This window comes from Chrysemys picta, chromosome 11 (assembly GCF_011386835.1).
Source record: "Chrysemys picta bellii isolate R12L10 chromosome 11, ASM1138683v2, whole genome shotgun sequence".
Taxonomy (NCBI): Eukaryota; Metazoa; Chordata; order Testudines; family Emydidae; genus Chrysemys; species Chrysemys picta.
Window position 1 is genome coordinate 33,368,340 of NC_088801.1, and position 13,579 is coordinate 33,381,918.

Sequence of the window (13,579 nt, forward strand, 5' to 3'; positions counted from 1 at the left end):
TGGCTGTACACCGTGTGGCAAAACTCACAATAATTTTTTGCTCTGAACAACTTTTTTACATCCAAAACCCCATAGTAATGCTCATCGTGCAACAGGATAAAATAAGTCTTGGGGTACACTGTGCCCCCCGTTTTAAAAAAGCCCCAGCCGCCTTTCGCCGTATACAGCACCACCTGTATGTTAACTCCTAAATGCTGTTCAAACTTTGCTACGTCACTGAGCATAACCTTTTTTTTTTATCTGACCGCCCCAGTTTCTCATGTAACTTTCTCGCCTCCGCTAACAATTCCGCGTCCGTAGGTTTACAATCGGACATGATGGGCAAGAGCCCACCCGCAAAACACAAATTGGTACCGGTGTAAGTCACGTCTACTAAACACGGTCTCTTTTTATGAATAATTTGACTATTAAGGATAGAATTTAAAACTCTACGAGTGCCCCCACCCCTGTTTTTTACAACTGTCACAACGAGGCGCAATGTCCCATCGACATGCAACTCTCTATTGGTCTGTAGCAGTTTTGAGGACTGATTTAAGAAATCCTCAGCAGACAGCTCATCCCTAGTTCTTTTGACCGAAAACAAAGAGTTAGTTAAATTACGGCTCTCTAAACGTAACTGAACATAATCATCAGGGCCTACTAACTGTATTCTCCGGTGTATGGCTTCAACAACCTGCTGAGCTGAATTTATTTGCTCAAGATTGACAAAACGAAATTCCTCACAATACACTGACCCCCCAAATCTGGATAATTCACGTTGCCAACTTTTCACTCTCTCCATATACACCTCGGCATTTTCGGGGTTACTTGGGGGTTCCTCTACGGGATCATTAGCGGCATCTTCTACATCAGATGCTATTTGAGAGTCAGACTCTGAGGCGCCTCCATGAGGGTCATTGGGAGTAGAACGGGACCCATCTAGAGAGCCCTCTGGGGAATTTGCTAAACCAGAGTCTGATTCCGCCTCCCCATTTTCAGACAAGCCAGTTTGAGAGCCTCCAGTAGGGGGCATCTTTTTGGTTTTGTTTTTTTTCCCCTCATTACCTTTTTAGCCCTTTTTAAAATTTTTACAACAACCTGGGCCTGGAACATTTTGGCAGCCATCTGTTTATCCCCCAAGTGCTGTCCCCCCTTTTTACACATGAGCTGATGTGTACCCTGGAGGGTGCCCCTTTTACCCTGGCCCCTTTTCACGACTAGTCATGCCTGCTCAGAGCCACCCTTTCCAGCCCTTATGTTTTTCAGCATGGCTCTGAACAAAGCATCATATTTTTCCCATTTCTTTCTAGAACCCCGTTCTTTTAGACTACCCGAGGATACATCACTTTTCTGAGGGAAGCCTCAAACCCTTCCCAACTACTTGAATATGGGGGAGCTGGGATGAGCTTATGGTTTTAGGAGAATGGTTTGTCAGTTCTTGGTTTTTTATTCACAACTGCGCACGCTCCGGGTTTGTGAATGTGGGCATTTTCACTCAGTTTCCTCAGGGCTTGGTGTGGTGGTGGCCACTGAGGAACTGGAGTTGTGGTGGCATGGTTGTTTTTTACCAGAGTCTTTTGTTTTGTCCTTGGGTTGGACATATATGAGGTTTGGACCGCCTGGATGTTTCAGCTGCACTCTAGTGCTGTTTTGCGTTGTTAAAGGTCTCAAAGCAGATTCCTGGTTCGTTGGCAGTTCTGGAGGAGATGTCCTTGTAGCTTTGACTACAGCATTGTCAGAAAAGTTGCCCAGGCCTATGAGGGGGAAACAACAACAACAACATTTTACAAAAACTGAACTTTACCATCTCTCTCACCCACACCTATGTATTTACTTAAAATACAAAACCTCATAGAACAACCAAACCAATAAGCAAAATATATTTACAGGGCTTCATCCATCCATCAGTCACTGATGCTGGTGAATTTTTCTTTTCAGCTGTCTTTCCTTTTTCTTTTCAGCTTGTTTTCCCTCTGGTCTAAGGATCTCTCATGTTTTGACTGTACTGTGGAGCAAACAACAACATTATTATAAAACACATGAAACCATCTTGTAAACATACATGTTACACACACACACACACTTCATTAGGGTATTTTTTCTATTTAAAAAGTCATGGCTTTACAACAAAATAATCCATTTCAGGTTGTACAACAAACAGGTTTTTAAATACATCTCATTTTGCAGAATAAAAACCAAAACTGCTTTTAAAATCCATTTTGCACAGAAACTCTTGTTAGTTTGAAACACACATACCACCAGTTTAAAACCCACAGTTTGCAACCAAATACTTTTCAAAAACCCCACATGCATTTAAAAGCCAGTTGCAAAAAAAATAAAAAAATTAAAAAAATAAAGTTACCTTTCACTATGGGATAAAGTGTTGCAGGCACATGCTTGTTCTGTTCCCCATCATGTGTGCTTGGGCCTTCAGGTTCAAGAACAAGCAAAAATGTTAGTTAGTATTATCACCAAATCCCTGTGCAGCCTGTGTAATACTTTTTTTTTTTTAATTCAACAGCATTAAGCACAACTATAGTTAAAATGGTTTTTACCTTGGCCTTGTGGTGAAATGCAGTTTAAAGTTACTGGTTCCATGCTAAACAGATCACACTGCAATAAACATAGGCACCATTATTTACTAAGACAGCATGGGCAAAGAGTGGCATTATATAATATATAGTTTCAGAGTTAAAGACAGCAAGTCTTACCTCTTTTTGCAGTCCAGCAGCTAGCCAAGAAAGTTTTCTGTTGAAAAGGACAAACTCCAGCATAGCTGAGGTTTTTATACCCTCTTAGCCCCATTGTTTCAAACAGACTTCAACATAGTTGCTAACAGGTTAATTTAATCACCCCTCCCATAGCATTCCCTTTTGTGATCTGGGGTAGTGAAACCGTTTTGTCTGGGTGTGTGTGGTTAAACCCATTCAGTTCAACGGACTAAGGCTAGCTTAGTGGTTTAAGCATTGGCCTGCTAAGCCCAGAGTTGTGAGTTCAAGCCTTGAGAGGGCCACTTAGGGATCTGGGGCAAAATCAATATTTTGTCCTGCTAGTAAAGGCAGTTCTATGAGATAGGTATATCTCCATATTAACTCATATTAACTATTGTCTGAACTAGCCTTGTTTGTTTTATTGTAAGCACATTTTTAGGATTCCCCCCCCCCAACATACATTTCAGCTTTTTGCTATACACATACAAAAAACACAAGAGCTAATTCTCACAAACAATTTATTTTTTTATTTTAAAAAACATACAGCTCCTTGAAAACAAACCAAACTGCTTCATTCAAACTTTTTAGCTCACTTAAGGGCCAAAGGCCTTCTAACAAAACACAGATAGTCACAAACCCCCCCTTTTTAAAAAAATTTACAGCTACCAAGTTTTATATTACATGTTTGTCCCCTCACCATTCTCTAACTTAATCCTTTTAGATTTCTTACAAATAGTTTTTTTCTTAAGCAGGGTTCTGTAACTCTTTGTGTGGACTAGATGGTCAATATAACACTGTAAGCAGGCATCTTCCGGTTTGGTCATATTCTTTAGAACATGGTCAGGGTTTGCACTGAATTGCACAGCATTTATCAAGGTCACCCCTTGCGCTAAATGTTCTTGGGTTAGGCACAGACATTGCATAGCATAACCTATGGCAATAACAGTGTTTAATAAGCTTTCCAAACACAGCTCAGCACACAGGCCCCGGAGCTTGCAGTTTATATCCACTGAAGTCCAAGTCACACAGTCATGGTGCCTTTGGCCTGGCGCATCTATGACACAGCCCTCACAATCTTCAAAAAGCTTTTCCCTAAGGCAGTGTTTAAGGATAGCATAAACAGCAACGCATACAATAGTCCGCATGACTTTTTTACGCTCACGATGTGGCACTGGCTCAGTTAGTTCTATGCCAAGCTGCCTCCTAAACTCCTCATAGCCATCATCCTCAGAGACCTCCTCAACAACTTGTATCGGCGTTGAGCAAAAACATGGTGGGCCCAGTTCATCTTTGCTGCTTGATGCAACGCTGTCCAGGCCTCTGGGTCCTCTAGAAAGGCATCGTCGAGCTGTTGAGAAATTTTCAGAAAAGAAATTGTGTAAGCACTCCCACTGCTTGTTTTTTAATTTACGCAGTCCCCGGTTCCTACCCCATTACCCACCCCCTCCTCGACCGCCGTTTCTTAATCATTCATTTACCTGAGCGCCGTCTTTTCCGTTCGCCTTGTCTGCCGGTGACTCCCCCGAGCCGCGATCACCTTCCACCTCTGAGGGGGTGGACAAAGAGAGACCGCCACTCATCGGGGTGTCTCACGAGGGTTTCGGGGTCGGATTCCGGCGTATCCAGCAACGGCTGGGCCAAAGGGTTCCCCTCGGTCGCTCCCTCCTCCTCCTCGGAACTGTCGCTGATGTAGCGTTTTCTCCACGGATGGTCAAAGACCCTCGGGGCTAAAACAAAGTCCGAAGCTCTCACGGGGGTGGTGAAGGAGTCCATGTTTCCTCTCAGCAGCCTTTCCACGATTTCTGTGCCAAGCCTCCTAAACTCCTCTTAGCCATCATCCTCAGAGTTACCAACCCCTCCTCGACCATTGCTTCTTAAGCATTCATTTACCTGAGCGCCGTCTTTTCTGTTTGCCTTGTCCGCCGGTGACTCCCCCGAGCTGCGATCGCCTTCCACCTCTGAGGGGGTGGACAAAGAGAGACTGCCACGCTTATCGGGGTGTCTCACGAGGGTTTCAGGGTTGGATTCCGGCATATCCAGCAACGGCTGGGCCAAAGGGCTCCCCTCGGTCACTCCCTCCTCCTCCTCAGAACTGTTGCTGATGTAGCGTTTAGACCCTCGGGGCTAAAACAAAGTCCGAAGTTCTCACGGGGGTGGTGAAGGAGTCCATGTTTCCTCTCAGCAGCCTTTCCGTGATTTCGAAAACACGTGTCCTTGGTAAGAGATGGCCGCCTCCTCTGTCTGGCGCTGGGACTTATGGGGTAATGGTGCTGCACTCTGATTTGCGGAGGGCCTTGGGAGGAGTTCTTAGTGGGGTCACACGACTCACTTCCGGAGGGGTCACCAGAACCCAGAAGTCACCTTGATTGGTCAAAATCTCCTCTCAGGGAGGCCCTGTCAGGACGAAACCCCTCCTGATTGGTAGAAGGTGGTGGGGGGAGTTCTTAGAGGGGTGACATGACCCACTTCTGGACGGGTCACCCCACCCCGGAAGTCACCCTGATTGGTCAAAATCTCCTCTCGGGGCGGTCCTTTCGGGACGAAACCCCTCCTAATTGGTAGAGGGTAGTGGGGGGAGTTCTTAGAGAGGTCACACGACACACCTTGGTCAGGTGGCACCTTGACCCCGGAAGTAATACCCCCATGGGGTGGGACTTTGGTGACAGATGAGCAGGACCAAGGGGTCAAGGAGCGGGGCTTAAGGGGTTAAGGGGCGGGGTTAGGGTTTGATTGACGGTAGGGCCCTTATACTACTATTATGGCATGACAGACAATAAAACCTAAGGATTCCACATTCTGGTTATTTGTCACACATTTTGATTGAATATATCACACAATAGCAGGTTTAAAGGTTGAGCTAGCTTCACTAGCCCTGTGGCATCCTTGTGTTCCTTGGGTCAAATTCTCTGCTGGTGTAAACTGACACAGCTCCTTTGAAGTCAATGGGGCTGGGCCAATTTACACCAAAAGAATTTGGCCCTCTGATCTTGAGGACTTTCACCATGCCTAGCTGCTGCACAGCAGAGAAAAAAGAGTGGGGAAAAGCTCTTCGGGTCTTCACCTTTCCTTGCTCACTGGTACAGGGGACAGGCTTTAGGCATCTAATGGATTTTAGCTGCTATTTTGAAGGGGTTAAAAATTAGATAATTGGTCAAGTACTGCTCACAGTTACTCCAGTGTAGATCTGGTGTATCTCCAATGTAAACAGTGGAGTTGCTCCAGAGTAAAATTTGTCTCTTTTGTGATATTCTCTGAGAACAGAATAAAGACTTGTATTATCCCTGTTTTTCACCTTGTCATGGGAGTGGCTAATTTCATATATAAGGAAAGTGAGAATTTAAGGGTTGTAGAAAACTATAGCTTTTTCAGTACAAAGAACTGTTGGTTTGTATTGCTGTTTACAGAAATATATGAATTATACAAATGTCTTGTGTAGTCTTCAATAGCAAATGTAGAGTCTGAAACTGTCAGGGGCTCAGGACCTCAAAATGCTGGTGGGGAACTCAGGCAGGTTTTGACTCAGTAGGCTTAAATTTTCAAAGCTGCCTAAGGAATTTGAATGTATTATTTCTCTTAATGAAAAGTGGGTGCCCAAATCCCTTAGGTGACTCTACAAATCTCAATAATTAAGGTCCCAGTAATAGTAATTAATAATAATTAAGGGCTCAATCTGGTTCCCAGTGAAGACTTCCATTGACTTCACTCACATTAATGGTTCATATTCCTGCTTTTGACTTGATCCTGTTCCCACTGAAATTGATTTGAATACTGTATTTGACTTCAGTGGGAGAAGGATTGGGCCTGTTTGTTTGTTCATGATTGCTAGATCAATATTAGATCATGGATTAACATAAAGTGATCTAATGTTGCATGTTTTACTCTATTTTGTTAAGTGTTTCTTAATCACAGAATTAGGTTATAGACAGTATAAAGATATTTTAAATGAGTCTGATTGGGGAGAGATCTTGAAATTAAACATAAAGGAATAGTAAAGAAATTCAAGTTTCTTTGAATCTTTCTTAAAAAAAACAGACCAAGAAGGATGAATTTTCTGCTTAAAAAATAAACAATGTTTTCTTCTCTGTTTCTTTGTAAACCAAGATTTTCTTACTGCCAAAAGCCGTAAGAAACTTAAGGCTTTATCAGTGTCAACATTTCTCATGCCTCACTGTGTTACCATGTCCACTAACTGCAGATAATAATAGAATGCGGTTTAATGATATTCCTAAATCTTCTGCACAGTTTACTTTTCAAAGAGTTGCATACTGTAGTTGTGATACTGCCTTATACAGCCTAAAGTTAAATTGCATCTGTGTATAAAAGGGGCCTCTGAAGGGTTTTATGTATTGTGGAAGAGGGATGTTTTTTCTGGAGAAGTAGATTGTCTTTGTCCTGCTGCAGAGGCCAAAGTACCCTTGAGTTTTGGTACTGCTGGGCTACATATATACTGCATGTTAAGGGTGTGGTTTCCAGCTCACAGGGCCGGCTCCAGCTTTTTTGCTGCCCCAAGTGGCAAAGCAGGGGAAAGAAAAAAAAAAGCACCGCGATCAGCAGTACATCGGCAGCAGCTCAATCGTGCTGCTCCATTCTTTGGCGGCAGTTCGGCGGCCGGTCCTTCGATCCCTCTCGGCAGCTCTTCGGCGGAAGCTCAAAGAGGAAGAGAGGGACTGAGGGACCCACCGCCGCATTGCCGCCGCTGACCCAGATGTGCCGCCCCTTTCCATTGGCCGCCCCAAGCACCTGCTTCCTTTGCTGGTGCCTGGAGCCGGCCCTGCAAACTCATATACACCTATTCATGCGAGCCCTAGAGATTTGCCATTACTAGAGGTAGAGAGATGATGCCATAAAAATATAGGCCTAAATCCTTTGCTCTTTTCTGTGGTGTGGAAGTCAGGGAAACTCTATTGATCACGTGGAGGGGCAGCAGTTGCACAGGCTTTCTCTACAGTAACCATTTTGGGAAATCTTCACCCTTGTACTTCCACTGGTGCAGCTCAAAGGGTGGTAGCAATGCAAGATTGCCAACCCACACATTCCAAAATCATGAATCAGACTTCAGGAATAATCAGATTTGTTTGTTTAAACAGTTCTCTCTATTTGCCTTTTGGTTTCTGAGGCCATGTCTACACTACAGTGGAAAGCTGATCTAAGCTACGCAATTTAAGTTATGTGAATATCGTAACTCAAGTCGACGTAGCTTAGATCTACATACTGCAGGGACCACAATATGCGATGTTGACGGGAAACAGCTATGAAAATACTATGAAAATAATAATAGTAGTAGTAATAATAATTATAACTTCAAGAATATTTTCCCTCTCACTCTGTTTCTGCAGCTATGCAGAGATAGAAGTACTGTGTGTGTATATCTGCATCTATATTATCTCTATATCTATCTTTGGCTTTCAGCCTGTATATAGGTGTATAGAACTGTGGATCCTTAGATGGTACCAATAATGACACATGTATGTACTTTCTATGTACTCCAGCTTCACAACTCTTACTGCATCTTTATGTGATACATTAGTTTATTATATGGTCGCTCTGAACTTTACAAATACAACAATGTATGTACAGTCAGTGGATTGCTGAATTTTGCAATTTCACTGTGCATTTTACCTGAGTACTTCTTTAATCCTATTTTGTTCTTTAGCTTTTGGCTGCTATCAAAGACTTGATGAAATCTGTCTCTGCTTATCACATATCTGAGTTATGTATTTATTTTTCTGCTTTGCTTGCTTCACCACTGAATTTACTGTTGATATGAACCTGTCTTGGGAACAGACTCAAGAGCTGTCTGAATTTTCAGTACAGCAAGTTTCTGACTCAGCTCATTATATCACCATTTCTGTGTAGCACGATTTCTCCTAACGGATATGCAAGGACATTTTGTGCTAAAATGTTGCTGATTTATTTGCTCTAGTATATATTTCTCTCTCTCTCTCTCTCTTTTCTTTTCTTTTCTTTATTTTGCTTTTAAGCATTAATACTGTTGCCAACAAGATTTCCCCTCCAAATTAAATACATCAACTCAACAGCTTCTTTCCCATTAAAAATGAACAATGCTTCTTGTTATTTTCTGTTAGTGGATTTTGTGCTGACTCTTTTCATTCTGATATCTGCATAATCATTTACATTATTTAGGGCCAAATCCCACCCATGCCTCCATACAATGCGGCTCAGCATGGGCACATGGATCTGCTTGTGTAACCCACACACCTCCTGGGTGTGGTGTTCTGTTCCCTCTAGTGTCATGAGACCACTGAGAGAGAGAGAGTTAAATGAGTCTGCTCTACAGCCTTAACTAACAGCCAGTTGGCTTTTAGCTCATGCTGTAGAGGCTCATGCACTAAGTTCCAGAAGTCCTGGGTTCGATCCCAACCGACAATGACCGGGGTCTATCAGCATTACACTTGCAGGATTGGGTCCTTACTTATTCAGTGTTTCTGAATAAAGTGGTGTTAATTTTGCTGTATATTCTTATTTGAAATTTCTTTCTGCTGTTTTATTGAAAACATTGTCAGTGAATCGCTTAGTAATATACAGCCAGATTGCGATCTTGTGTAGGCGCATGGGGAAAAGGGGAGGGAACAAAAATCTTCCCACAAGATTTGGACCATGACAAATGACATGTAAGTGTGTATTTTCATCTACTTAATCATAGATTAATTTGTAAAATAGACATTTAGGGTCAGATTCTTGGCTCATACCCTACCCCTTTGCAAGGCAGTGCACCAACAGTGTAAGGGGGCCATAAAGTACTTCACAAGTGTTGTGGTGGAGACAGAGGTTGGTGGAACATGGTGTGCTCCTTTGCTCACTGGGGGAAACATGGTTCCTTGGGGGATGGTTACACGCTAGTGCAGTCTGGACTCTATCATAACTTGTGCCCAGTGTTCAACTGGCTCCTGGTAGGCCTAGGTTTGCAGGAGTACCATTTATCTTAGAGAGGAGTCGAATAAGAGGAACATGACAAACTTATACAATATAATGAATGATCTAGAGTAGGTAGGTCAGGAACTTGTATTTACTGTTTCTCAAAATTAAAGAACAAAAAGACATTCAATGAAACTGAAACATTGCAAATTTGAAACTGCTAAAAGTATATTTTCATACAAATGTATAATTAACCTGTGCAACTAATTGCCACAACATATCAGTGAGGCTACAACTCAGCAGGATTAAAAAAACATTGGACATTTGTGTGTGTGTGTGTGTGTGTGTGTGTGTAGTTCTGGACATAACCCAACCAGTAACTAACCAGTAACTATTGGGATTGGGAGGAATTTTCTCTGGGGAAAGGATGTCTCTCAACTGTCTACTGCAGGGTTTACTTGCACCTTCTTCTAAAGCAGCTAGTACTAGAGAATGGAGCTAGGCAAAGAAAGGTAATTCCATTTTATGGAGGATTTTGAGATTTAGAATAGAAAACTACAAATTTCAAAATTCTCCAAAACAGATATCTGATTTTTTTTTGTTATGGAAGCATCAAAATGATATATATTTATGACTTTGCCAAACTTTAATGGTTTGGACTAGCATTTTCCATGCCAGGTATGTTCTTCAGGGTTTTGTTTGTTTTGGAAAAATATTAAAAGACAGTGTACCAGCTGTTTCCAAGAACAAGGCTAGGAAAAATACATTGTTTTGCCAATATTAAAAAATTCTGGTGGTATTTGCTTTGTAAACCTCTAGTGTCTCCATGCTTCGGACCAGGGACTTGAAATGTAATGGCGGGAGGGGGGGGGGGGCGCTGTGTCAGAAACTTGATTTTTGCCACTCCCATGAAATTGTGCCCAGATTTGTCCACGTTATAAGCACTAGGGATGCCAACTTTGTAATATTTAAAAACTGGACGCTTCAGTAGGAGTGCTGGAACCTCCCCCACCCCACCTCTTCCCTCCAAGGCCCCATCACCTGGGTTGGGAGGGACTCACCAGCGGAGCCGGGGCTGGGAGCTGCAGCCATCTGATGCAAATAAGAGGCAGCCCCAGCTGAGTAGGGGCTTGTGTGGGTAGTGACCCAGCTCCTCCCCCACCTGCAGTAACCAAACTTTGGATGTCCAGTCAGTAATACTGACTGGACACTGTCAGGTCCCCTTTTCGACTGGACTTTTCAGTCGAAAACCAGACACCTGGCCACCCTATAGCCCATCCATGCTCACTAGAGACATGCTAGAGCTTTCCAGCTAAGTTTCCTGAAGATTCCATCCACACTGGGCATGTTCTGGTCTGGGGCTGAGCAGGACTTCCTTGCAATGTCAGTTCTTAGCTGCCACAAGGTTCAGGTCCTGCAAATGAAAGCAGGGAACCTGGCTCTCTTCTGCTCTGTGCCACTGCTGCTCAGCCCAAAGAGTGTGAAGCTGCTTGATTTAATGTTTTTTTTCTTGAGTAAAGAATGTAAGACTGGGCCCTTCACTTATAATTCCATGTATTATTATTTCGCATTATAATTATTAATTAATAACATAATTCCCTTTCCTGTATTTATTTTTCAGATATGATTCTTGACCAACAAGTGGGCTCAGGGCAGCTCAGCGAAGATGTTCGTCACAGAGTACATGAAGCTTTACTGAAGCAGCACCACCATCAGAATCAGAAGAAGTTAAGCAACAGGATTCCAATTGTCAGATCCTTTGCTGATATTGGCAAGAAACAGTCTGAGCCTCATTCCATGGACAAAAATGGTAACGTGTTGCATTATTTTATGTTTCAGAAGCTTTTTATAGCATATATTTTCTCCCTTTGAGCCTAATGTCCGCTGCTGTATTCACAGCAGTCAAAGTGTGGTTCTGATTTGAAAAGGGACTATGTAAAAATGGCTGCTTTTATTTCACAGAGCTGCCCCTTGCACATATTTAGAGATATAGCTGTTTTATTTAGTTACAGAACTATGTGTTTACTACTCTTTACTCCTATTAACTATGGAGAATCAATGTCACTCTGATAGAATGAGCTGGATGATGATGCATGAAGTAAAAGGAATTCAACTTGTCTTTTAGAGTCTAGACTGAGTTTGCAGTGCTGGCAGTTGGAAAAAGTCCCCATTTTTTCACTTATAAATGGAAAGCCATTGAGACAAAATAAACATGGAACCCAGCATTGTTATTTTTATAGAGTCACTTTTCAGGAAATTGCATTACAAGGAAGAAAAGGGGGAAAGGCTGTGCAGTACTTTTATGGAAAAAGTTTGGTTAAGATAAACTTTAGAGAGAAGTAAGAATAGGCTACATGGTATTTCTAGCAGGATAACTCAATGACAGCTAGCATGGCTGTAGTGTCATCTACACCTTCCAGCTTGAAGTGTAAACGTACCCCAAGATACTCTACGGCTGGGATACTAACCAGTGTACGTTCATATATTTGAGTAAGAGACCAATGAAAGCAGCATGGTGGTAATTTATTATGCAGAAGATATTCCAAGGACATTAGTGAGCCTAGAATTTTCACCCTGGCTTCTGACCTGCACAAACTCTGTGTGTCTTCTGATCCACAATGCAGTAGAGGCTACTCTTTGTTCCCTTTGGTGGTAGCCCTGTAATGTTGATTTTACACACATACTTCCAAGCCTAGCTCCTTCCGTAGGGTGGGAATCTCAGACTTGGAAGGCTGAATGTAATTTAATCTGAAGAGGACATTAAATAGGAAGATCATTTCTGTGTGATGTCCAGATTCCATGTGAGGTTTACTTAGTTCCCAGTTCCAGAAAACATCTCTGTTCAGGACAGCTTTTAAACATATGATTACCATTAAGCCTGTGTTTAAATCTGATTGAAATCAGTGTGTTTAAATGTTACTTTTGAATAGAAATGCACACGCGTAAGTGCTTTGTAAATCAGGCCCTTAGCGTGTTCTGGGCATCCTACAATCTGGCAATTAGAACTTCCTGATCTTGTGTGAGAAGCACAGACCATTTTCATTATATTATTTATATTGTATTTAGTTCGTTTTAAAATAGTCAAAATATCCTTAGGAATATTTAAACAAAGGTAAATCAACGTTGGGTCCAAGTAATAGTGATACTGCCAAGCATGCTTTTTAACAGTCCAATGCAGTTAGAGATGTCTCTTATTTATCTTGAAATATTGTCCATTAACTTGTTACTCTCCTATGTTGGCCTTTTCAAAGTAGAAAAAAGGTCCCGTGTTAAAGTTGAGCTTTATTGAAATGTTTATTTCTTATTCTAAATTTCATTAAATCAACACCGCGTTATGTTCAGATTACTGGATATTAGCTTTGTCTCTTGGACTAATGTGATTGGTTAGCTTTAGCACATCTCAGAAAGAAAAGGACAATTCTAAATTTCATTAAATTAACACTGTGTTATGTTCAGATTACTGGATATTTGCTTTGTCTCTTGCACTAATGTGATTGGTTAGCTTTAGCACATCTCAGAAAGAAAAGGACAAAATTATTCTAGATCTTCTGTTTACAAAATAGTCTCAAACCATTTATTTATTTGTTTGTTTGTTTATTATTTTCTCCTAAAAGCCGTGGAGCCCCAGTGCAGTACATCCAATACAACAGTCTGCATTCTGTAGTCAGGGCCGGTGCAAGGAAGTTTCGTGCCTTAGGCGAAACTTCCACCTTGCGCCCACCCCCCTACCCAGCTAACCCCGCCCCCCGTGGCAGCTAACCCATCCCCCCACCCGGGGAGCCCCCCCCGCAGCAGCTACCCCACCTCCGCGGCAGCTAACCCTGCCCGGGGAGACACCCCCCCCCACGGAAGCTAACCCCACTCAGGGAGCCCCCCCCACAGCAGCTAACGCCACCAGGGGAGACCCCCGCTGCGGCAGCTAACCCTGCCTGGGGAGCCCGCCCCAGCTCACCTCGGCTCCACCTCCTCCGTTGAACACGCTGGCGCCGCTCTAATTCTCCTCCCCTCGCAGG

General features: G+C 42.7%; 1 protein-coding gene across 6 annotated transcripts in view; it reads left to right on the plus strand.

The window, feature by feature from the left end:
* SLC4A10 (solute carrier family 4 member 10) overlaps nt 1–13,579 on the plus strand; it is a 270,102-nt gene that overhangs the window by 179,890 nt on the left and 76,633 nt on the right. For all 6 annotated transcript variants that reach the window (XM_065561769.1, XM_008178464.4, XM_065561767.1 and 3 more), the window contains one exon: nt 11,188–11,376. In XM_065561769.1, the coding sequence (XP_065417841.1) occupies nt 11,188–11,376 (189 nt within the window). The remainder of the gene's footprint in view (nt 1–11,187; nt 11,377–13,579) is intronic.